The sequence below is a fragment of the Thunnus albacares genome, chromosome 3 (assembly GCF_914725855.1).
Source record: "Thunnus albacares chromosome 3, fThuAlb1.1, whole genome shotgun sequence".
NCBI lineage: Eukaryota > Metazoa > Chordata > Actinopteri > Scombriformes > Scombridae > Thunnus > Thunnus albacares.
The window spans coordinates 18639790-18662963 of NC_058108.1; the positions used below are offsets into that span (position 1 = coordinate 18639790).

At 37.7% G+C, this 23174-nt stretch overlaps 1 protein-coding gene across 1 annotated transcript; it reads left to right on the forward strand.

Annotated features, from left to right (window-relative positions):
* Positions 1-11683: 11683 nt before the first annotated feature.
* Positions 11684-22706, forward strand: wfs1a (Wolfram syndrome 1a (wolframin)). Its single transcript, XM_044346781.1, has 12 exons — positions 11684-11828; positions 12487-13065; positions 14102-14181; positions 16174-16318; positions 16422-16595; positions 16880-16957; positions 17033-17175; positions 17316-17456; positions 17873-18118; positions 18413-18691; positions 19340-19503; positions 19744-22706. The coding sequence occupies exons 2-12, from the start codon at positions 12492-12494 to the stop codon at positions 20960-20962; spliced, it is 3243 nt and encodes a 1080-aa protein (XP_044202716.1). The 5' UTR covers positions 11684-11828; positions 12487-12491; the 3' UTR covers positions 20963-22706.
* The last annotated feature ends 468 nt before the right edge of the window (positions 22707-23174 follow it).

The window sequence follows — 23174 nt, forward strand, 5'->3', positions numbered from 1 at the left end:
CAAACAGTATTCTGTCTGATGATTACTTTTTTCTGCTGTGGATTGTGTAGACTAATACATCCATTTATTTAGAACACTGAAATTATTCAAACGTCAAGCATCATCAAGGAAAAATACCATCTTGTTTGCCTGATCTTGAAGGATTGCATTTGTCACACAGTTGACTGGAGAGAAGGAGAGACCATTCTGCCGTGGTTGAGTTACATTGACTTTGAACTAGTGAAGGACCTCGAACAGAATAATGAAGCTTTGTCATGAAAAGCTGTCAATTCATAAGCTTTCTTGTCTAAATCAAAAACAGTCTGGTAATATTAAGCTCAACTCAAGCTCAGCGCAGGTATAGGAAAATGCTTTCAACAAGCTTTGAGCTCAATTCTGTCTTGCAGTGTTTTCTAGGTCCTGTTAGACACTGTCTTTAAAGCCTGGGTTGCACACACTTCACTAGAAGTCACCCTATCATGTCTCAAAACGTAAACTGTTTATGCTCAATATCTACAGTAATGAAAATAGGCGATTCAGCTAAATAAAAACTGTCAAGTCTTTTCGAGTCATCTGCCTCAAGTCAAAGTCAAGTCGAGTCTTATCAGTGTTAGTCAAGCAAGTCGCAAATCCTCAAATTTGCAACTTGTGTCCAGTCATGCGACTTGAGTCCCCCACCCCTGACAAATATTGACTGAGCTTTCCTTGGCCATGGAAATAGGGGCTAAATTCAAAGACAGGAGCTAATTTCCTTCCAGAAACACACAAATAAGCTAATACATAATCAGTATTAACATACAGATGTGAATCTGCATACTAAAAAAAAGTCCCAAGTTCATATGGCAGATTGAAAGCCACCCACCTCCAATTCCAACAATGGCTGTTATCCTCTGCAATGAGCCTCAGCAAGCCTTGTCCTGAGAATACAAAAATAGAAAATATGTATCATGCACTTAGAAGTACCTGCACACCAACAGGTGGCAACGTTGTTGTGTGTATTTTTTTCAATGTACACACAATGTCAACTTTGCCTTCTATCCTCACAGCAGCGGCAGAGGGGAGCCATGAGGATGCAGCTCTAAAGGAGTGCAGTTTGCCACTTGAACAGAAGTTGAGCATGATCAAACCTAGCCTCTTTTAGTGCAGGGACATTAAGGGTTTAAAAAGGTCTGAAATTAAGGTTGGGGCCAGAACAAGCTGTTCTTTAAATGTGTTCTACAAAATCTTAAAACCATTTGTAAAACTGACTGGTATCCTCTGTTGGGATGCTTAATTTAGAGTGATGTAGTAGTCTCTACATTTGGAACCAGTTAAAACTCTGGTGCAGTATTTTGCACAATCTTTAGGCAAGAGAATGATTTTCAGTTTTTGACTTGCAATGCAGTGATTGAATTATGCAGAATATACAGTTTAAAATAAAAAAAAAACAACAAACAACAAATATACACATTATATATAAAATAACATGATTAATCCTTATCATCAATACAGTGAAAATTGGGGGATGCAAAGTTCAAATAATTATCATGATTAAAATACTTATTTTATCAATAAATCTGTGACACATTGATATACTAACATTACATTAAAACATACATATTTTGAGGTGGTCTATTATTTTCCAAGTGTATTACAACTGTATTTCTAACCCCGAGCTTCTGCCGCCTGGTAAACGGTACCGCAGTCTCAAAGCCCTGACCAGTAGGCTCCAAGACAGGTTTTTCCACCAGACAACCAGGCTTATGAAAAATGAACACTAATTGCCTGTCTGCACATTACACACACACTCACACAGCAGTTTACACACACTACACTATACATATCACTACCAGACTGTAAATCTTACTGCATTGTGTTTCTTTTTTAAATGCTACATCGCTGTTACTGTGCTGCTATATTGCTATTTGATTGTTATTTTCGCTAGTTGTTGCTGCTGCAAAGTCGAAGAACACACACACCAACACTAACTTAGCTGGTAGGCAGCAGGTTACTGGTAATGTATTTAATAGCAGTAAATAGGAGCAGCTGGGCAGTCTAATGTTTCTTTAATTAATAGTATTAGTAACTTATCAAGCTAACTGGCTAAACTCATTAACACTAGCATACTAGCTTACACTCAAAGTCTTTCTCAGGTCACAACTTGCCACAGTCTTTTATTTAATGTTTGCAGGACAGAATAGGAGCTTAAACATGTAATTGGTCAACTGACAAATCTAACTTATTTAACATTACTATGACTGATGTGAGATTCTGATTCAAGGCTAACCCTAATAGCTTCATTAGGACTGGCATAACGTTACGTTATCTGACGCCACACAGACTTACTTAATGCATACAAAGACGAGGCTGAAGTTGGCATCCGATTCACAGCTTCCGATTGGAATTTTACGGTCCACCTTAAAAAGGGCGATTTCACTGATTTTCTCTAATCCAGACAACAATAGACCAGGTCCACATCAAATACCACTATACTTAGACCTGTCAAACCTGGACTAAATTATCATGGAGACTCCAGAGAATCAATAAAACACAGTTTCTGATTTGTGAAACCTTTATTCTATTTGTGAAAATGCAAAAAAGGGCAATTTCACTGATTTTCTCTAATCCAGACCACATTAGACCAGGTCCACATCAAATACCACTGTACTTAGACCTGTCAAACCTGGACTAAATTATCATGGAGAACCCAGAGAATCAATAAAACACAGTTTCTGATTTGTGAAACCTTTATTCTATTTGTGAGAATGCAAAAAAGGGCAATTTCACTGATTTTCTCTAATCCAGACCACATTAGACCAGGTCCACATCAAATACCACTATACTTAGACCTGTCAAACCTGGACTAAATTATCATGGATTCTCCAGAGAATCAATAAGACACAGTTTCAGATTTGTGAAACCTTTATTCTATTAGTGAAAATGGAAAAAAGGGCGATTATACTCCTTTTTTCGCATCCAGACCACATTAGACCAAGTCCACATCAAAAACCACTGTACTTAGACCTGTCAAATCTGGACTAGATTAACATGGAGAGATGTAATATGTCCAGACACAGAAATAAGCCTGCTGGAGCCATACCCTAATTCACCAGGAAGTCAGCCATTTTGAATTTAATTTCAATTTTTGTGCAGATTTTGCCATTTCCAGGCATTGTATTTTAACAAACTCCTCCTAGAGATTTAACCCCATCAACACAAAACACAGTTTTGTCAATGTCATCTAAAGACCTTTGTGATGAAAAATTATCAAAATCTTGAGTTTTAGCTGAACGCCCTTGCCGTGGCAATGCAGCGATGTTGATGTTTCGCCATAAAACAGGAAGCCCTTATAACTCCAACGTACATTGTCCAATGTGCCCCAAATTTCTCATGCTTCATGAGGTTCCCATCCTGAATACATCTATGTGTCAATATTGAGACATACTCATAGCGTCACCTACTGGTGACAGGAAGTTACATGTTCCGTACTTTTATGAGCTGTACTAAGCAGGATAAACAGATCCATCTGAAATTTGATTAGAAAAGCCTTAAGTCTTTGATGATTCCATATTGTGAAAATGGTGAGTTTTCACTGGATGCCTTTGCTGTGGTGGCGTGGCAAATTTCGATGTTTCGCCATGAACAAACTGTTCATGGCGAAACACTGAACAAGTGTTACAACTTGACTCTGCATGATCAGATCTTTTCCAAATTTCCCATGCTTGATAAATGTTCTGGTCTGAGGGCAAGGATAGGCTCATATTGAGTCATAGTCATAGTGCCACCTACTGGCAACAGGAAGTCTTAAGCGCCACTCTTTTGCTAACTACTACTAGTAGGTTAGCCAGAAACACATAAAATTTGGTCAGCCAAGGTGTAAGACCTTGATAATGATAACTAGTGAAGCTTTTGAGTTTTCATCAAAAGTCATTGCCATGGCAACACATTGTTCGCCACAATGTACGAAGCTGTTTTTAAGGGACTAGACATGCTTGAAAACTCACAAAATTTTGTATACACATGACAGGTCTTAAAATCTGTAATACTGTACAGGTGGTGGGCATGGGTGTGGCAGAATGGCTAGACAGCGCCCACTACAATATTTCAACACAGCAGCCCCAGTAGCAGGCAAAATAGTGGACAAAGGAAGTGATGTTTATCTCCTTCTTGCAATCTCTGAAAACAGCCTGGAGAAAAACTTGGTTTCAGGTCAGGTTGGTTGTGCCTGGTACATGGCATACACTGTAAATAAATCTGATCCACTAAATCTGTATTATCACTGTGTTTTCTATAGGGAGCAGAAAGGATATAACAATAAAATTGTGAGGGATAGATGGAAAGGAGGGGCAGAGGAAAAGAGGGAGAGAAGAAGGAAGGACATAAAGAGTGAAGGAAAGGCAGTGAGAAATAATAGCAAAAAAGAAGTAAACAGGAAAAGCACAGAAAATTGGTGGGAAAAATAAAAGAAATTAGAAGGAAAAGGGAAGTATAAAGGGAAAAGTAAAATGACAGATAAAGAACAATAGGGACATTGTTGTGAAAAAATCTTCAAATGGGCCAATAAATCTTCAGGTCACCCACAACTTAGTATTAAACTCAAAGCTTTAGAAGGGAAAGACTAAAAAAATACACTGGAAGCTGGTAGAGTTCAATGTGAATAGGTTTACTGTGCATATAAAAAGATACAGAGCAAACCGAGGCCTCCTTGTCCCGGGACAAAGAAAAAACCTGATGCAAAATCATAAAACCTCATATTATATACTTTTCATAACTCCTCCTATCGCGGAGCTTAGTTTCTAGTCTCTACCTCATTTTTAATTATATTCAACCATCTGGTCATTATTTCTGAGATTCATAAGTGACCTTGCCGCTTTGGTGATAATACAAGCGTGGCTTATCTTAAAAATTACTGTCTCAGCATCTTCCACCTTTTTCTCACACTAAAAATGGACCCGACGGCCTTTAATCATTTCACACAGAAAACCAAATTGCTATATCACATATTAGCCTTCTTGCTAACTTCCTGGGAACTGTCTCTTATTGGCATAATGCTATCTTTGCACTTTCACTGGCACATTCGTCATGGGAAGGCAGTTTTCCACCACAACATGGTGGAAGCTATGCATATGACCATGAGAAACGCAGGAACAGACAGTAAGACTGAAGGAAACTGAGACAAAAGTAGGACATTCAAACGACAGTTGGTCTGGAAAGGAGCAAGAGGATATCAGGAAGAAACAAAGATTGAGTTACATATAGAGGTTTTAGCAGTAGTTAAAGGGCTCCATAGGTACTTGAAACATTAGTAATAGTATTAGTTATATTAGGAATGCAACCAAAAGTTGTAGAAGTACTTTCAAGCAATAGTGACGGTAAGGGTAGGGGAAACTGAGAAATACTACTTTTGACCCAAAGGCACACTCACAGACTCAAAAAGCAGGATCATTATGAAAAGAATTTACTTTGTCACCAGGCACAACACAGGACACCAACAGGTTAAACAGGTAAAAGGTTAATAATAATGATAATAATAATAATAATAATAATAATTATTATTATTATTATTTATTTATTTGTTTATATAGAACTTTAAAAACAAATGTTACAAAGTGCTTCACAAAGCAATAAAAATAAGGCAGTTAAGTTAAGGCAGGCAGGAAAAAGCAAAAAAAAAAAACTAGCGTAGACTCAGGCAAAACAAAATGGCTGCAACGCTATGACTAGAAGACATGATACACACTGTGGCAAATGACTAGGGTACTGTGCAGGTCTACAGTATAAACTCTTTGGATAATGAGGTAATGAGGATCATGACTGCAGGCAGGTGCAAGGTCAGGTGAATGGAAAAAGTAGGAACATAATAAGGACAACTGGTGGGCAGGAGGAGAAAAGCAGTCTGAAATGATGGAAAATGTTAGTGGACAGTCAATCAAATGTTGATAACTGTAACAAAGTATTGAAAGAAAGCTCTTTATAAAAATGTCTACATATATATATATATATATGTATGTATGTATGAAGAGCAAGAACACTAATGGCTGAATTATGGTACTTCTAACACAGGCCACAGCATAGGCTTTGGCAAAAGTGAGGAGACTAACATTGCCAGAAGCAGTGAGATCTGGACCTGGTCTAATGTGGTTTGGATGCCAAAAAAGGAGTGAAATCGCTGTTTTTTGCATTTTCACAAAAGGAGCAAAGGTTTCACGAATCAGAAACTGTGTTTTATTGATTCTCTGGGTTCTCTATGATAATCTAGTCCAGGTTTGACAGGTCTAAGTATAGTGGTTTCTGATCTGGACCTGGTCTAATGTGGTCTGGATTAAAGAAAATCAGTGAAATTGCCCTTTTTTGCATTTTCACAAATAAAATAAAGGTTTCACAAATCAGAAACTGTGTTTTATTGATTCTCTGGAGTCTCTGTGATAATTTAGTCCAGGTTTGACAGGTCTAAGTATAGTGGTTTCTGATGTGGACCTGGTCTAATGTGGTCTGGATGGGAGAAAATCAGTGAAATCGCCCTTTTTTACATTTTCACAAATAGAATAAAGGTTTCACAAATCTGAAACTGTGTTTTATTGATTCTCTGGAGTCTCCATGATAATTTAGTCCAGGTTTGACAGGTCTAAGTATAGTGGTTTCTGATCTAAGTATGTGGTCTGGATGGGAAAAAAAGCAGTGAAATCACCTTTTTTTCGCCCTATTTTCTCAAATAGAGTAAAGGGTTTGAGATCATTAAGAAAAAATAAGTAAACATGAATAAAACTCAAGATTATGATACCCTTTGACATTTCTTGTCATACTGGAGTATTAGTTTGTTTAGACTTTTTAATACTGAGCAGTTAAGCCCACAGCAAATAGGCAGAGATAGCAATAAGACTGAAAAGCAGTTTACCATGAGTAAGGGCAAAAAGAAAAATATGCTACAGTTAAAATGATCAAAATTTAGGACAATTTCAGTCTACTAATCATCCTCATTTCATTTCCCCACTATTTGTTACTTATTCGCCTCATGAATTAGCTCGAAAATGACCGAACAACGCCATCTACAGGCGTTATGCCAATTTTAAGGTGGACTGGGAAATTCCAATCGGAGGCGGTGAATCGGATGCCAACTTCAGCCTCGTCATACAAAAAGGAAATGCTAACGTTAGCACTGCTGACTCCACATACATTTTAAAATTCTGACAATTATGCAACGTCAACGCTTTAGTTATGTCAAGTTGTAATTAACTTAGCATTGCTATCTTACTTTCTTTTTCTGCTGCCCTTGGTGTTAGCTCAACTCATGACAAGTTCAGTTCATATCTCTCTTTATATGAAACTTCACATGAAGAATAACAAAATGATTAAGGTACCTTACCTTTAGTGAAACCTGAATGTGAATCATCATCCTCAAATCAACAGGCTTGGTAAATGACTTGCATGACTTTATTCAGAGAAATTGTCTCTCTGTAGTCGGCGTTTCAGACAGAGGTCAACAAAGTGCGCGTAAATTCAAACAATTGAATGTTGCGCAGTCATTGGATGAATCACGCCGGGCGGACCCGCCCCCAGAACTCAAACAATATCATTGGTCGAGATCATATCCCCACAGCCTGATTCATCCAATGATTGTACAACATTCATTTGAATCTGCGCGCACTTTGTTGATCTGTCTGAAGCAGAGACTATAGAGACATTTTCTATGTTTAAATTTATGTTGTTTTTTTTTTACATCTTTACATCTTACATCCATGTCTTACATCCATTCACCCCCATATTACCCATATTATCAAAGTTCGAGCCTTGCTTGAACTGTTGAGTCCTAGCATCAAATCCCAGTCTTTCATACATCTCTCACTTATTGCTTAAAAAAAAAAAAACATTTGTAAACCATTGTAAAGCTTTACTCATATTGAGGTCCCTCTTTACTCACCTTATATGGATATTGAATTTTGTTGAACATAGACTGTTTGGGTCTTGATATTTAGAGAAGAAAAAATAGATCTACAAATGATTGCACCTTCACAAGGAAAAAACTCATGGATGCTACATATGAAATTTCAAGTTGTGGTCTAACATAATGTATTGGGAGACAGCTTCCAACATTTTTAAAGTGGATTTACAGCCTTTATTATAGCTACCTTCAGTTTTTGAAATGAAATTACTTATCTTTTTTAAAATTATCATGTGTTGCACATGTCAATATGTGCGATAACAAAAAACACTGTCAGGGCAGCATCTCACAAAAATAAACAATGAAGTTGTCAGCCCTCACAAATAAGTGTATATCACTTTTTTAATGAAGCACAGCAGCAAAATACAGACATGTTTCAGTTCTAGACTTTCCTCAGCATTACTGAAACAATTGTGGGTGTGACCCCTATTAAACAGCAGCCGGGAACCTGCTGGTGATTACTTATCTTGCAAGGCAGCTGGATTCGCTAGATCATGACATCACAAGAGAATCCATCTTGTCAGGCTTCAAGTTATGCACTTGTATCCGTACCACTGGTGGTTCGGACCAATTGACGTCATGAATCCAGCTGTCTCGCAAAGTAAGATGGTGATAGACAGTGATAGACAGATGGTTCATCCAATCACCTGCCGAATATTTTTTGCCCTGCCCTTTTCCAAACACTTTCCATGGAAGACTTCAGAGATGGTTGGTTCTGTGTAATAAACCATCTGGCGCATCAGGTTAGGTGATTACAACCAACTGCTATAAATCATCCAAACATGCATCATCAAAAAATAAGTACTAATAACAAAAATAATAATAAGAAAATTTAAGACAATTTAAGCCATCCAAGGAGATATATCACATTATATATCAACAATATCTCAATATATCATACATGTGATAGTAACAGCAAAATAAGTGACCAATAGATTTACATGCTAATGATAAAAATTCCTGTATGTACATATGTAGACCAATCATGTGCAAACGCAATTACATATACATAAGAAAATTAGTAACAAGAAAAAAATCTATCTAATAACTAATGGTAAGAAAACAGCAAAATAAGTGCTCGATTTACACACTGAATATTCTGTGACTCCAACACTCAGATAAGAGACCAATAGGTTTATACAAAAATGTATGTATGAAGACCAATCATGTGCAAAACCTCCATAGAACATAAAAATGCATATACATCAATAATTCACATATTCATAAAAAACAAGACACCAGAGTTCACACAATGCTGATTAAGCCTATAACTGCCTGATAAATCTCTCGTATTTGCCATTATACAAATATTTTTAATCTGATGCTGGGGGCAACATTCTTGTGCTAGTTAGATGAATGCATACTGTGCATGCTGTAAGGGCAGAGCATGCGATCCAGACTTCTGCTGTCTGAGTGGCTAGTTTCCAGTTAGTTCTTGGCTAACTTGAATGGGGACAAAATAATTTAATTGTGTGACTCTTCTAGACTTTCAAATGTTTGGACCAAATGGATCAAATTCTGACGGTGAAACAACTCATTTTGCGGGGGTTGCCTGATGCTCAAAAAAATGTATCCACTGTTTTTTAGCCACAACAGTAGCAACAGAGTAGTCTGCAGTGGAGCCTATGATGTAAGCAAGTGTCGATAGTGTTTTTGTAATTACTCTCGTTGCCAGGGGGAAGAGACAAAAGTCCCACAGTTGGGCTTTAACTGTATGAATACATGATATTTTTGAAGGTATATCAACTGTGTACCATCTGTAACAATTATTGCATTGATTGATCCAACTATACTTAGAACAGCCCTTGCTTGTGGGTTGTCTTGTTGAACTGTGGAGTGGCTTAGGCCATGCAGTGAGGGTTCATGTTCAGGCTAGTTGAAAGGCTCCTACAGAAAGGCGTGGTTGGTCCTACCTGTCTCAGTACTGCTGTTAACCCCTCTTCATATAACTGCTAAGCTTAATACAAGTCCTTCTCTACAGTTAGGAGTTGGCAGACCACTATACCAACATATGTAATTTATTCATGTCTACATAATTACAAATATATAGTTATATATACTATATATAGTATAGGATAGTTGCTAGTAATTACTTTCAAATAATGTTTATATAAAGTAATGATTATTAAAATTAAAGTAATGATTATTAAAATCATTTTCACATGATCCTATTTTTTGTACAGCATAAAACCAATATTTACCAGGAATTTACTGTAAATAGATGAGATAATCACATACAATTAAAGCCTAAAACTCTCAAGATACCATTAATGGGTGTTAAAGGAGGGTCATTTGAATATAATTTTACATAACTTTTTTGTGTTTTACATCAAGAAATCTGTGCTTTGATGTGATATTCTTAAGGATAAATTGGATAATTCTATGAATTTACAAAAAAATATTGTATAAAACAAGCCTTTATTTAAATTAGGTAATTTTAAGGTATTCTTCAATGTTTTTCTTTGTCTGTGCAGACTTATACATTTGTTTAACATTCTAGCAATATTTTATGATGAATTTTTATTTTTATTTTACAATAGTAGAACTGTAAAAATACAGATAAGGTCTACAGTAAATATCTGTATTTTTAAAAAAATTCTCTGTAGGATAACAAAAGGTTTTTTTACTGTTATTTGACGGCAACTTTTGCTGCCAGACTTTCTAATGTTTTTTTACAATTTATTTATTTTTTTTTACATCTTTTTTACATTTAATTTAAAGTTTTGCTGTAAAAAAAAAAGAAAGTTGCCTTAATTTTACATTCAGTAATAGGATGTGTATTTTTTGTATTTTTACATAGGATTCAATGTAATTTAACATTCAAGACCTCCATCCTGTTAAAAAACTATAATATTCCATTATTTTAATTTACAGATTACAGCTTTTATTTTATGGTGAATATTTTTAATAAAAATAATTTACTGTGTTTTTATGGCATTTACACTTAATGTAGAAAAAAAACTGTAAAATAATACAGAAAATTTCTTTGAAATAACTTTTTTTTTCACAGTGTGGGCAGTGACCTGTATACTCATTAGATATTTGCTGATGTGAGCCGACAGTGAGAGCTGAAATCTTGTCCCAGGCAGCAGCAGACTGCCCTTCTAGTGGCCTAGGAGGATTACTGGGAAAGGGTGAGAGTGGAGCTGGGAGCTGTGATTTCAGAACTGGACAGTTCCCATGCAGGGGAACAATACAACAAACACACAGAGCCCAACGTAGTTTCAATGCACTTCATGCCATGTTTAGACATGTGGTTCAACTTTTTTATTGATGCTGTAGATTACATCCACCTTTTATGTTTAACTAAAGCATGAGTCATGATGATTTCATGCATGAACGAATGTAGGATGTATCATGAATTCCTATTTACTACATATGCAGTTAATCGTTTTAATTCACAATTACCTCATACATTGATTTTTATACCCTGTGGTGGCATGCAGCAACATGTATGTTTTCATGTGACTACTAATGTGATAAAAGAAAAAAGCAGCTTCATAGAGGCTGATTAAATGAATGGGTATAAAAGGAACTTTTCCATAACTAGAGTTCAGCCAATTTGGTGGCATATCAATTGGCCTTATGTATGAAGTGTGAATTAACCTTCATTAATTAACTTAATCTATTATGTTTTATCTAATCACATACAACAGGAATTAGCTAATAGCCAATCAGATAAATTGACAGTCTGATGGACATTTATCATCCCAGTTAGGGGAGAGTCTATTTTAAGAGGGCGGGCCGTGAAGTTGTCGTGTTGTTTATGGACCAGAGACGTGAGAGCTTGACCACAGTCAGTGTGCGTCTCTGGTTTCGCAGAGCTGCGTGGAGAGGAATGGATCACAACAGGGAACACAGTCACAACTTTTAAATTCAGGAGGACAATTCACTTTAATATCGTGAAGAAATCTGCTCGTTTAGTTACCAAGTAAGGTTTCTTTATGTTGTTTGAGTGATTGTTGCTTTGGCGCAGGTTTAGTGTTGGGATTTGACTTGACTTGAGCTTCAGAGTTCCTGTGCTCGCGCAGTGTCAGTGTCCGTATGTGCAGGACGAAGCAAAGACTCAAAGTTCAAATGCGAGGCTATGAATAATTACAGCTGTCCCAGTGTAAAAAACGGATTTAATATTACCTATCCATATTTTCCTGTCAAATTATACATCTTAGCTCTGCATGTTCCTGCGTTTATTTGCCACTTTGTTCAGTGTAATTGTATGTTATTGCCATGGACAGTACCAGTCAAAAGTTTTGATACACTTTCCCATTCACTTGAATGAGAGATTGTATCCAATCGTTTGACTGATACTGTATATTAATATCTTATTGATTCTTTTAGATGTTCACTCATATTGAGTAGAACGGGTGTTACTGATGTTTCCCTATCAAAATTCTTTCTCCTTTCAAAGGGGAGGTATCATGTTTTAGGTGTATCATATTTTAGGTGTAAATTTCTCTGACAGGGAGTTCACAGAGTCCTCTGCTTGTTGCTATTCTGAGACTTATTAGAAATTACCTTGAATATTTTGCTGCAGTTTATGGTTGTCCTTAGATACATGTTATATTAATACATACTTCTTTTTATTCCAGGACAGATGGAGAAGGATTTCCCATCAACACCGACTGCTTTCAACACCCAGAAGTCATGCCCTGTCTTGGATGGGCCCTCTCCTCCCTACCCAGTACAGACTCCTCCTTCACCCATCTCCAATAACCACTCTACTCCTCCCTCTCAGCCTGCCAAAGCTCCATCCTCCACAAAAAACACCACAGAACCCACTAAACTGTCTTATTCCTCCCCACCATCCACTCACACCATCTCTAAACCGATGGATTCACCTCCTTCTTTAGGTGGCTCAAAACCTTTATCTCCTTCTGTGTCCTCTAAATCCCTGTCTACAGCTGTTTCCTCTGAACTCCCATCTCCTGCTGATAACAAAACACCATTTACTACTCCTCAAGTCTCCAACCTCACTTCTGCAACCAGTTTAGCCTGTAACACTCCTACAGATTCCCATCCAGCTTCCCCCACCACTGCTTCCACTACAGCTCCCTCCACTTCTTCCACCGCCCCCATGAAACTCACCTTTGCCTCCATGGCCAAACGGGTCATATTACAGGAAAGACTCAGAAAAGCAGAGGAGGAGGATGCCAATGACGAAGAGGATGGTAAGAATGCCTTCATTTTGAGTTTAGGACTTAATGACACATTCTGAGTTTTAATGGCCCTGAGAGATGAAGTCACAGACCACAGACTCTTCGCTGTGTTGAGATGATAAGCCTTGTGCCATGTTTTGGAATGTCTTTCCATATGTAGCAGAGTAACCTATCCCTGAGCTTAACATCTTTCTTAGCCAGAATGGAGAACTACTTTTAGCTAACTTTGTTTTCTCATATTTTGTATGTACTTTGGGCTGCTATTTCAATTCCTGCTTGTTCGGCAGTGCTCAGTGCCTGTTTTGTGTGTAAGGAATAAGAGCTGGTCATCTGGATTGACAAGTGAAGAGTAGTGAACATGCAAATCTACAGTTTTGCAGCTACTTGTCTTTCCTATTTCCATATATGCAACACATACCAGGGTATGCTTTGCTTGCAAAACACGTTGAGTTTGAACTGAGTTCAAAAACTAAACACATTTTAGAATTATTTGTATATACATTTTTGAGAGAAACTGATATTAATTACCAATTTAAACTTTGTGATATTTTATTGTCATATATAAGAGCCTGCCTCACTGTCAGGCAAAGATGCTGAACCCCTTTGCTTAAAAGATACTGGGAAGACAGTAACTGTAATGAAACTTTATTCAATCGACAAGTATTAGTGTGACATAAGCGCTCGGCACAGTGTTGATGGAGCTCTGGGGTCTCGTCACTGGATATCTGCATAGACAGACAGTTTTAAAACGCACACACTCTCACTTCTACTCCACCTCTGATTTCGTCTTATGCTCATGTTACCAGACATATGTCTGGTGGGATTCGTTCATCACTGACTGTGAGTACATTATGTGTGAAAACAAGCACTGAGTCACAATGCTCCTGTACCTGTATCTAACTATGTGTAACCATAAAGTTATATAGCTATACACGTTTAGCAGCAAGGGCATTATGTTATAAGTTTTTCAGACAGTAGTTTTTGATTGATTGAGATTGACATATGTACATGTAAGGCATCTCCTCTCCTCTCCTCGCCTTTCCTACAGATGAAGAACCAGAGGAAGATTTATCCTTCCAGCAGATGGAGGAGAAGGCCAATGCTGGTGATGCCAGAGCTCAAGCCCAGGTGACTGAGAGCACATGCACACAGCCTGACTCTTGGCATTGTTTTCCATCTTGCTGGTTCACTCCGTCTGGTTGTGAGCGTGTGTCTATTTTTGTCCACTCGGAAGATGATCCCAGGCTTTCAATATGATGTGCAAGATACTGTCACACATACAAAATATGGTTACTACTTCATAATAAGCCTGTGATTTACAGTGGGATTGTGTTGTATGAATCAGGGGCCAATAAAATACTTATTTTATTTATGTTAATGCAGGTACAGTGGAAGAAAACAAGACTATGTGGCACAAGGGAGTAACAAGTGGGCATTTTGGAGGAATGGAGAAATACTTAACCTTGTTAAGTCCACTATAAGTACATAAATGATTGACCCTCAAGTTCCTCATTATTCCAAGATTTGTACCCCTTTCTTTTGAGCTTCCTACCTCAAAACTATATTGTTGTGCCCAACGACTGGTGAGTAACCCTGTAACGTAACCCAGTATTTTATATGCTCTTCAATAACCATGCTATCTGAGTTTCCCAAATCCCCAAAAACCTACAGTTTTGGTAGCAAATCACAACTGTGAAATATGTATGTTACAGTATATCATATTATTTTAGGTTGCACAGAATAACAATTTTTCCCAAGCTTCAGTATTTCCTAGTACTGTACACCCCATCCATACCCAATATTTACAGAGATTCTTAGAGTATGATTTGTTTCTCCATTTCTCCAAAATGCCCAATTGTTACTTCCTTGTTTGTTCAACCTTGTTTTCTTCTAGTGCATATACATTTAGATATCAATAGCAACAAAACAAATTAGACTATAAACCGTGGGCTGTATTATAGTGTTACCCAAAACATTACAAACACTATTACAGTGTATTGCAGCATTCCTCTAAATTTTAACAAATAATAATGAAACATTCACATTATCTTTACTACTTGTTCTCTACCAACACATACAAATGTAAGAAACGGTTATGGCAGAAGTAGAAGGGGGGCTAGAGGTGGAAGATGAGACCAGACATTGCACTCAAGACCCATCGACTCTGAAAGGGTAAATTCCTTAGAGGCTGATTATGTGGCTTTAACTTGCTATATGTTGTGTATTTGGACACACAAAGCACCTAAATCACCTGTGTAAGTGAACATGTCTAAACATGTGACCCTATCAGCGCAGGGGTTGGATATACTGTTATACAAAGGGAATCAGTGTTTATTATACATGCTAATAAAGCAGGTTCATGATATTTTTTTATTGTATTTAACATAGACACAGACAGGAGTATACTAATTCAGAGCTTCAGTTTAAGATCCGATCATCTCACTCCCCCCTCCAAACACATTTGATAGTAACTGAGAGAGAAGGAAGTTATGAAATGACAGTTAAGATTAGAAAACGGTCACTTGATATGCTCCTGGGGCCTCTGCTAACTGCAGTTATCTGTGCAGTTAACTGTGACAGAGACACTGATGGCTACAGGAACAGGGAATTATAGGTTCTATCTGTTCAGTAGTCATCTGTTGTCAGTGGGTTCCATATGCCTCACTGTGTTTGCATTGAAACAACTTTTTTTTAACCAAAGAAATAGTCCCTATAAAACCTGTGTGTTTTGTGGATTATCCAAAATAATGGGAACACTATTGAAAAAAAATTGCTTTTGAATTTACACAAATAATTATCACAAATAATATTACATTTTATTGAGTTGGAAACAGAAATCTGAGCAGTGGGTATCTCAAAACCTAGGAAAATGTCAACTATCTTTTATAAAGTAATAAGTTAAATGGGCGATTAAGTAATTATCTCAGTTCATGTAATAATGTGAATCTTATATGTATATTTAATTTACTATTATTTTGCAAAGTAGTTTATGTTATATTCTAAATACATGCATACAATATAGTACATTCCACTGAACTTTATGTCTGGTTGTACTTAGTTAGACCAAGGCCACACAAGCTGAATTGATCTCCTCTCCTTTACCTTTCTTCTGTTTTTCAGCTGGGTCAGCACTACTTGGCTCTTGCTAAAGAGAAGGATACAGAGGAAAATAATTGTGTGGCTGTGAAATGGCTTGTTAAAGCAGCGAAACAGGGAAGAAAAGGCGCAGCCAGAGTACTACAGCGCTGTTGGATCCAGAACAAAGGTTAATGTCACAGAATACCTATACGTGCACATGCATCTCCATGTTTGTGTGTATTTATGTTTTTTGTGTCTTAAACCTTTTCTTGTCTGTCATCCACTGCTAGGAATAACTCCAGAGAATGAGGCAGATGTGCGGAAGTTAGCGACAGAGACTAAGTTTGAGCAGACGGTGCGTAAAGCAGCCATGATGATGTACTGGAAGCTCAATCCAGAGAGGAAGAAGAAGGTGGCAATGTCTGAGATGCTAGAAAATGTCGGCCAGGTCAACGGCATGCAGGGTATGATACGACCACACAATCACAGACATGTGGATAAAAACACTATTAATACCATGTCAAGTATCCTTGAATTGTGGCAACAATCTTGCCTGATGTGCGACAGGCTGCCCAGAATGCTGTAGCATTTTGTCATATGATAGTAGCCATTGCTGTGAAATATATCATGTATCCCTCTTTGTGATATAAGCATTTGCAGCTGTCATGCTGAAGAATATCACATTACATGCGGGCATTCAGGGTGATGTTTGTAACTCACTGGTGCTGTGTTCGTTCCTCACCAATAGGTGGCAATGCAAGCAGGATTCCTGTCCCAACCTCAAACCAGACACAAAAAATATTGGAGAGCATGGTCAGCAAAGAGTGTAAGTGTCCAGAAAGAAACACACAGAGAATATAGTTTATCCTCTGTTATAATCACCTGCTTTATGTCTTCTCAGCCAAACAGCTGGTGGACCTGGATGACTTTGTTGAGATGACTAAAAACTATGCACAGGGTATTGTCCCCTCTGCACCTCAAAGTGGTAGCCAGGTCACAGCCAAGACTGAAAGCCCTGGACTTGCTCGTGACAGCAGTGAAGAGGTAAAAGACCCAGTTAGAATAAAAATAAATAAATACATGCAAATTTGTTATCATTAGAACACAGCCATGTATATTCTAAATTAAAATAATTCAAGATACTGCATATGTGTGTGTGTGCGTGTGTGTGTGTATGTGTTTAGAGGCGCAAGGCTGAGCTGGGCCCTTCAGGAGGAAAGAGGGCCAACAAAAGTGCTTGGTGTTTTGGCCAAAGTGGGATGATGCTGCACAGGAAGCAGAGTAGGGCCATAACAACAGCCATGATCATGAAATCACGCTTAATGGTATCTTATTTTGTCTTGTGCCACATGTCATTGTGTTTTCACATATTCATCAAAACTAGTGAATGTAATTTGTCAGTGTTTTTACTCTTGTTCAATCATCTCAATATAAGTCTCTTTTTTTAGCTTAGTTAATAGGGCTGCAACTAACGATTATTTTCATTATTGATTAATCTGTCGATTATTTTCTCGATTTGTCAACTAATTATTTAGTTAATGAAATGTTAAAATATAGTGAAATGATGACATTCACAATATCTCAGAGGTCTTGTTTGTCTTGTCTGAATAGCAGTCTGAAATGTTAAGATATTCAATTAACTATCGGAAAATCTTCACATTTGAGATGCTGCAATCACTTGCTGCAGCTCTAAATGGTAATGTCTCCAGTCCCTCTCCATATGTGTCTCTCTTCAATTCAGATGCTGCAATACCCGTTGCGTACCATGATTGAGATGAAGGAGCACCTGGTCGACTGGGCATCGCGGGCCGGTGTCCAATGGCTGAGCACAATTATCCCTACGCATCACGTCAACGCGCTCATCTTCTTCTTCATCATCAGCAACCTGACAGTTGATTTGTTTGCATTTGTCATCCCTCTGCTTGTCTTCTACCTCTCCTTCATCTCCATGATTATTTGCACTCTGCGTGTTTTTCAGAGCAGCAAGGTTAGTGTGCTTTTTTTACTTAAGTGTTTTCTTTCCAACATGAATAGTGTGGATATTACATTCAAAAGTTGTTTTCTAATGCAGAATATGTTGCTACTTTTCCCTCTTTCCTTTCAAGATTGTTTGTTTTGTGCACTTGGTTTTTACTTTCACTTTACCAAAATTTGATAAACCTTTTTCTGTCACTAAACTATTCCAAACTATAAACACGGTTTGGTGGTTGAAATGCTTTTTATACATTTTATTCTAATCTCCCAGCAATTTTTGACTCTTCCTTCCCCTTCTTTTTTCCAGTCTTGGGAGAACTTTAGAGTCCTGACATCTCTGCTGACACGTTTCGAACCTGGCCTAGATGTGGAGCAGGCAGAGACCAACTTTGGCTGGAATAATCTTGAGCCATACCTCTATTTTATTGTCTCTGTCTTCTTCGTCATTTTCTCCTTCCCTGTAGCTGACAAGGGCTGGATCCCCTGTTCTGAGCTCTCCACAGTGGCCATCTTCTTTACTGCTATCAGCTACCTGAGCCTCAGCCCCACCGCTACGACGTACGCACGCAAAGCAATGATCATAGAGGTCAGAGGGGACACAACACCGACACAACTCGTGCTGAAAAGATCATGTTGTAACCTAATAATTACAAATTTGATTAATGTGTGCTGTGTAAATATCAAGTTGCACAAACATTTGTTAAAATAGGCCATGCATTACAGAAGTACTTGTGTGAAACTTAAACATCCAAGATTTTGGTGTGGGACTTTTTGTAAATATACATATCTCTATTTTTTATTATTATCATAAGAGAATAACAAATAAAAGCCAAATGCATTTGACAAGAAGTTAACATATACATGAACTGTATTTGCTGGGCTAAAACATGCTTAAATGGTTTTTAATCAGCCACACAGGCAGTAAAATATTTTTTTTTCTCCCGTATAATGACTACTATTTGACTATTATTTTTTTATTTATTTTCAAATATGTTGTTAATGTTAAGCTGTATTTATTCAGAAAATCTCATTGAAATCAGAATCTTTTTTGCCATATACACAATAAGATAAATAAGGTTTATTCACATCACAATCAAAAAACATCATGATACACACAGACACACTAATTGTAACAATCACAAACACTATGAAAAATGTCAGATAGTACTAAAAAAATTAAGAATCAAAAATTTCCCTCAAAGTTTATCAGGTATGTATTTCTTTTTAAATCCAGGTAACATCATCTCTATGTAGCCTGACCCAGTTCCTGCCAAGGTCCATGACAGTGCTTTGTTTTCTGGGACGCACCTTCGCCACACTGCCACTAGGGGAGTCAGTGGAGCTGAAGCTCAGCATCCCCTGCCTGCTGTATATCTACCTGTTCTATCTGTTCTTCAGGTGAGCAGGGACATTTAGGCATCTGTGATTCACTGCAATTCTTAAATTGTTTATTCTCTGGCCTGTTTTGTTACTTTATATGTGTTCATTGATTCATAAGAATTTAAAACCCATCTACTGTTTTGTGTCAGTGTTTTTAAATCCATTTCAACACATTTTAGAATTAAGATTAATAGAAGATTATGCCCTCTAAATAATTTATTATTTGTCCCCTTTCTTCCTTTCTTTCTCCACCTTTAGCATGGCCAAGATGCGTGGTTTCCGGGGAACTTACTGCTTCCTGGTGCCATACCTTGTGTGCTTCATGTGGTGTGAGTTCTCGGTGGTGCTCCTTCAGAATTCCAATGCTGTAGGTCTGATCCGCACCTGTGTGGCCTACTTCCTCTTCCTGTTTGCTCTGCCTGTTTTGGCTTTGGGCCTTGCTACCATGCTCTTCATCCAGCTCTGCAAGTGGTTCCTCGAACTGGAGCTGACCAAGATGATTGTAACCCTGGTTGTATGTGCGATCCCTGTCACCCTGCGGCTCTGGACACGGTTTAGCATGTCTATTCTGGATGTCTTCCGCTCACTGACGTCTCGCGGCCCTGTCAAGCTCATCTTACTCTGTATCTCCATGGTGGTCCTGTTCTTCTCTATTTATGTGTATCATGCAGAGGGACAGAAAGTCTATAACTCCACCCTGACTTGGAACCGATACAGTCAGGTGTGCGGGCCCCCTTCCTGGAAAGTTAAAGGCACAGCCCAGACACAGATTTTCTGTAGCCACCTGCAGGGACACAGAGTCACCTGGATTGGTCGCTTCAAGCATGTCCGTGTGGCTGAGACAGAGAATGGGGCACAGTCAGTCATCAACATGCTGCCAGTGTTTATGGGAGACTGGCTGCGCTGCCTGTATGGAGAGACGTATCCTAAATGTGAGCCAAAGAATGCCACAGTCGCAAACCTAACAGCTGCCAATTTGGCAGCCAACTCTGCATCAGCTACAGTCTCACTGCCTGTACTGCCACAAATGCAAGAAGAGGAAGAGTTGTGTGAGATGAAGGCTCTGGCCAAACACACCTGCCATGTCAAACGTTTCGACAGCTTCCGCTTTGAGGTGACAATAGGGATGGTCAAGGATGGAAATGTAGAGGCAGAGGACCCAGCCAGTGATATTGTCCTAAAGGCCAGTCATGAGTTCCGGCAGGTCCTGCTTAACTTGAACCCTGGTAATATAGTGGACTTCAGCACCGAGCTGGAGGGTCGTCTAGGATCCAAATCTCCAGCCTTCGAGTTGAAGGCAATCCACTGTCTGGATTGTGTTGCTTCACCGTTTACTGACGGCAGGCAGGTGAAGATAGAGAGAGACTGGAGATGCACCACAATGAATGCACTAAAGTTTGCATTCGATTTTTTCTTTTCTCCTTTCCTGTCTGCAAAAATCACTGCCAGAGAAGAAAGACATCAGCAGGACACATAGAAAGACACTTAACGGAGACAACAGCACAAAATACACAACTGACAAAGTTCATAAAGGCATGGGTGTAGATTTGGGTATGGACAGTAAGGACATGTCCCTACCTACCAATATCAAGGTGTTGCTGAATTGTCCCTACCAATATTTTTACCGATCTCATACAGTCTAGCCACTTAAACTCCACATAATGTTTACGGTAAGATCTCTGCAGAGTTCTCAGGTTTGTGTATTATCTGCAAAAAAGTGTGCTATTATGATAAAGAGTGAAAGAGCAAGACATGGGGGACACTCAACCTGATGATCTGGCAACCCTCAACTTCAAGCTGTACACATTGACTAGCAGCAGCCCGCCAGCAGCAACAGCAGTAGTGGAGTCAATGAGGTGGAGAATCTGAAGCAATTAGGATTTATAGTTTAAACGTTCCAAACATCAAACAATTGAAAACGACTTCAGTGGACAAAACTAAGATCATTTGATATATATTTAATTTCATTTTAGGTGTTGTTGGCTAATTTGTGATTATTGCTCAGACATGCTGTTTAATTTAACAACTTCATTAGCCTACTGTTGGTGAAAATTCCTCCCAAAAGCAAATTAAGACTTAAGGTCCTTTTTAAAGAAGAAAAAAAATGTCAATAACAGTTGAGCTTAGTTAACGCTGAATGTTCTCTAATCAGTCCAAACATTAATCTTTGAAATTAATGGGAGAAATATTTACTATTTAATGCAATATCTCCCCTCTTTCATGAGTGGATCAAGAGCAGAGTTAGTATTGCATATGTGTCCTTAAGACATGAACATTATTTATAAGCTAATTTAGCCATTGCTTGTCCAACTGATTTGTTTGTGACTGTCAGGCATCATTTCATTATGAAAGTACTGTCAGCAGCAGCCTGAGCAGCGCAGAGACATACAGACAGGTGAGCTCTGATGTTATAGTGAAAGATCTAGCCATAAGTTCAGGAGATGAATGAAAAATAATACAAATCTCAGGTGAGGTTTGAAAACTTTACAGCAGCTAGTTACTGAGCAGCACATTACCTACAGGTTTCTATACATTTATTGTATTTTAACATATATTGTGACAGTCTATGATATGTCATTTTTAAATATTAATATTGGTCTCAAATTAATAGTTAAGTAGTCTATCAATAAAATGTAAATATCAGAGAAAAGATCATTATAGAAGTCCGGTTTCAGGCAAGTCACTTAACGCATATTCAGTAAAGTAAACATTTTGTAGAGTCAGCCTCTTTATGTGTGTATGTGTGTGTGCACATGTGCTTATGAAAGAGAAAAGAGTGATAGAGAGCAAGTACACATACACAATTATTTTGGCAATCTGAAAGTCCCTACCAAAGTTAGAACCAAACGTATGCCCTTACATAAAGGTTACTGTAAAACTGAAGTAATACATTTTTTCAGGAAGACACCTTGTATTTTTCTTATGATGTGACTATCATGTTACTGAAGTATTGTTAAGTTTTGTTAATTGTATTAAAAATGAATCTAAAGCTTATTTCTTATTTCATGCTGATATTATCTAGAAAATGATTTCATATTTTGGATAGTATGTCTTGTTAATGCATGAGTTTACACTTAAAGTGATACTAATTTTATTGTTTCTGTTTAGGTACCTCTAAAGTAGTTCAAGAATAGTTAGACACCAACTTTGACTAGAATAAAAAATCATCCTTCTTCCGGGGTCACAGATTTTAAGTTTTCCAGTTTCCAACATTGTTATAAGAACTACACAAAAGCCTGTAATTTGATCGCACCACATTATATGCAGAGAAGGTAACACGTGCTGACCACTTCTGAATAACTATAGAGGTACTGTACATCCATTAACAATAAAATATTCATTTATATTCATATAAATGTATTCATATACCAGAGTGAACTTTACTTTAAAGCAATGTTGTTGCTGCTTTTGTATTAATTGTACAGTTGTGTACATGTTTGCATGTAAATGTGTGTTGTGTGTGTTTACATGAGTACATTTTTACAATATGTACATTAACATTTATTTATAGGTTGTGTGGCAGACTATATATTCTGGATCTGTTTGCTAATTATTTCTTGCCTTGTGGTCTTAACATGTTCTGGTCTTAATCTTTTTTTTTCAGTTAGTGATCAGATTTTCTTGTGCCTAATGGTTTAATTCACATAAAATGTCAAACATTTAGAAACCCAAAATAGCCCTTTGAACTA

What these genes read in the sequence shown, in the direction of transcription:
- wfs1a (XM_044346781.1), top strand. Translation starts at nt 12,492, where the DNA reads ATGGAGAAGGATTTCCCATCAACACCGACTGCTTTCAACACCCAGAAG. An exon ending in GAGCATGGTCAGCAAAGAGT is followed by an intron (nt 16,958 to 17,032) that starts GTAAGTGTCCAG and finishes ATGTCTTCTCAG; the next exon opens with CCAAACAGCTGGTGGACCTG. An exon ending in CTGTTCTATCTGTTCTTCAG is followed by an intron (nt 19,504 to 19,743) that starts GTGAGCAGGGAC and finishes CTCCACCTTTAG; the next exon opens with CATGGCCAAGATGCGTGGTT.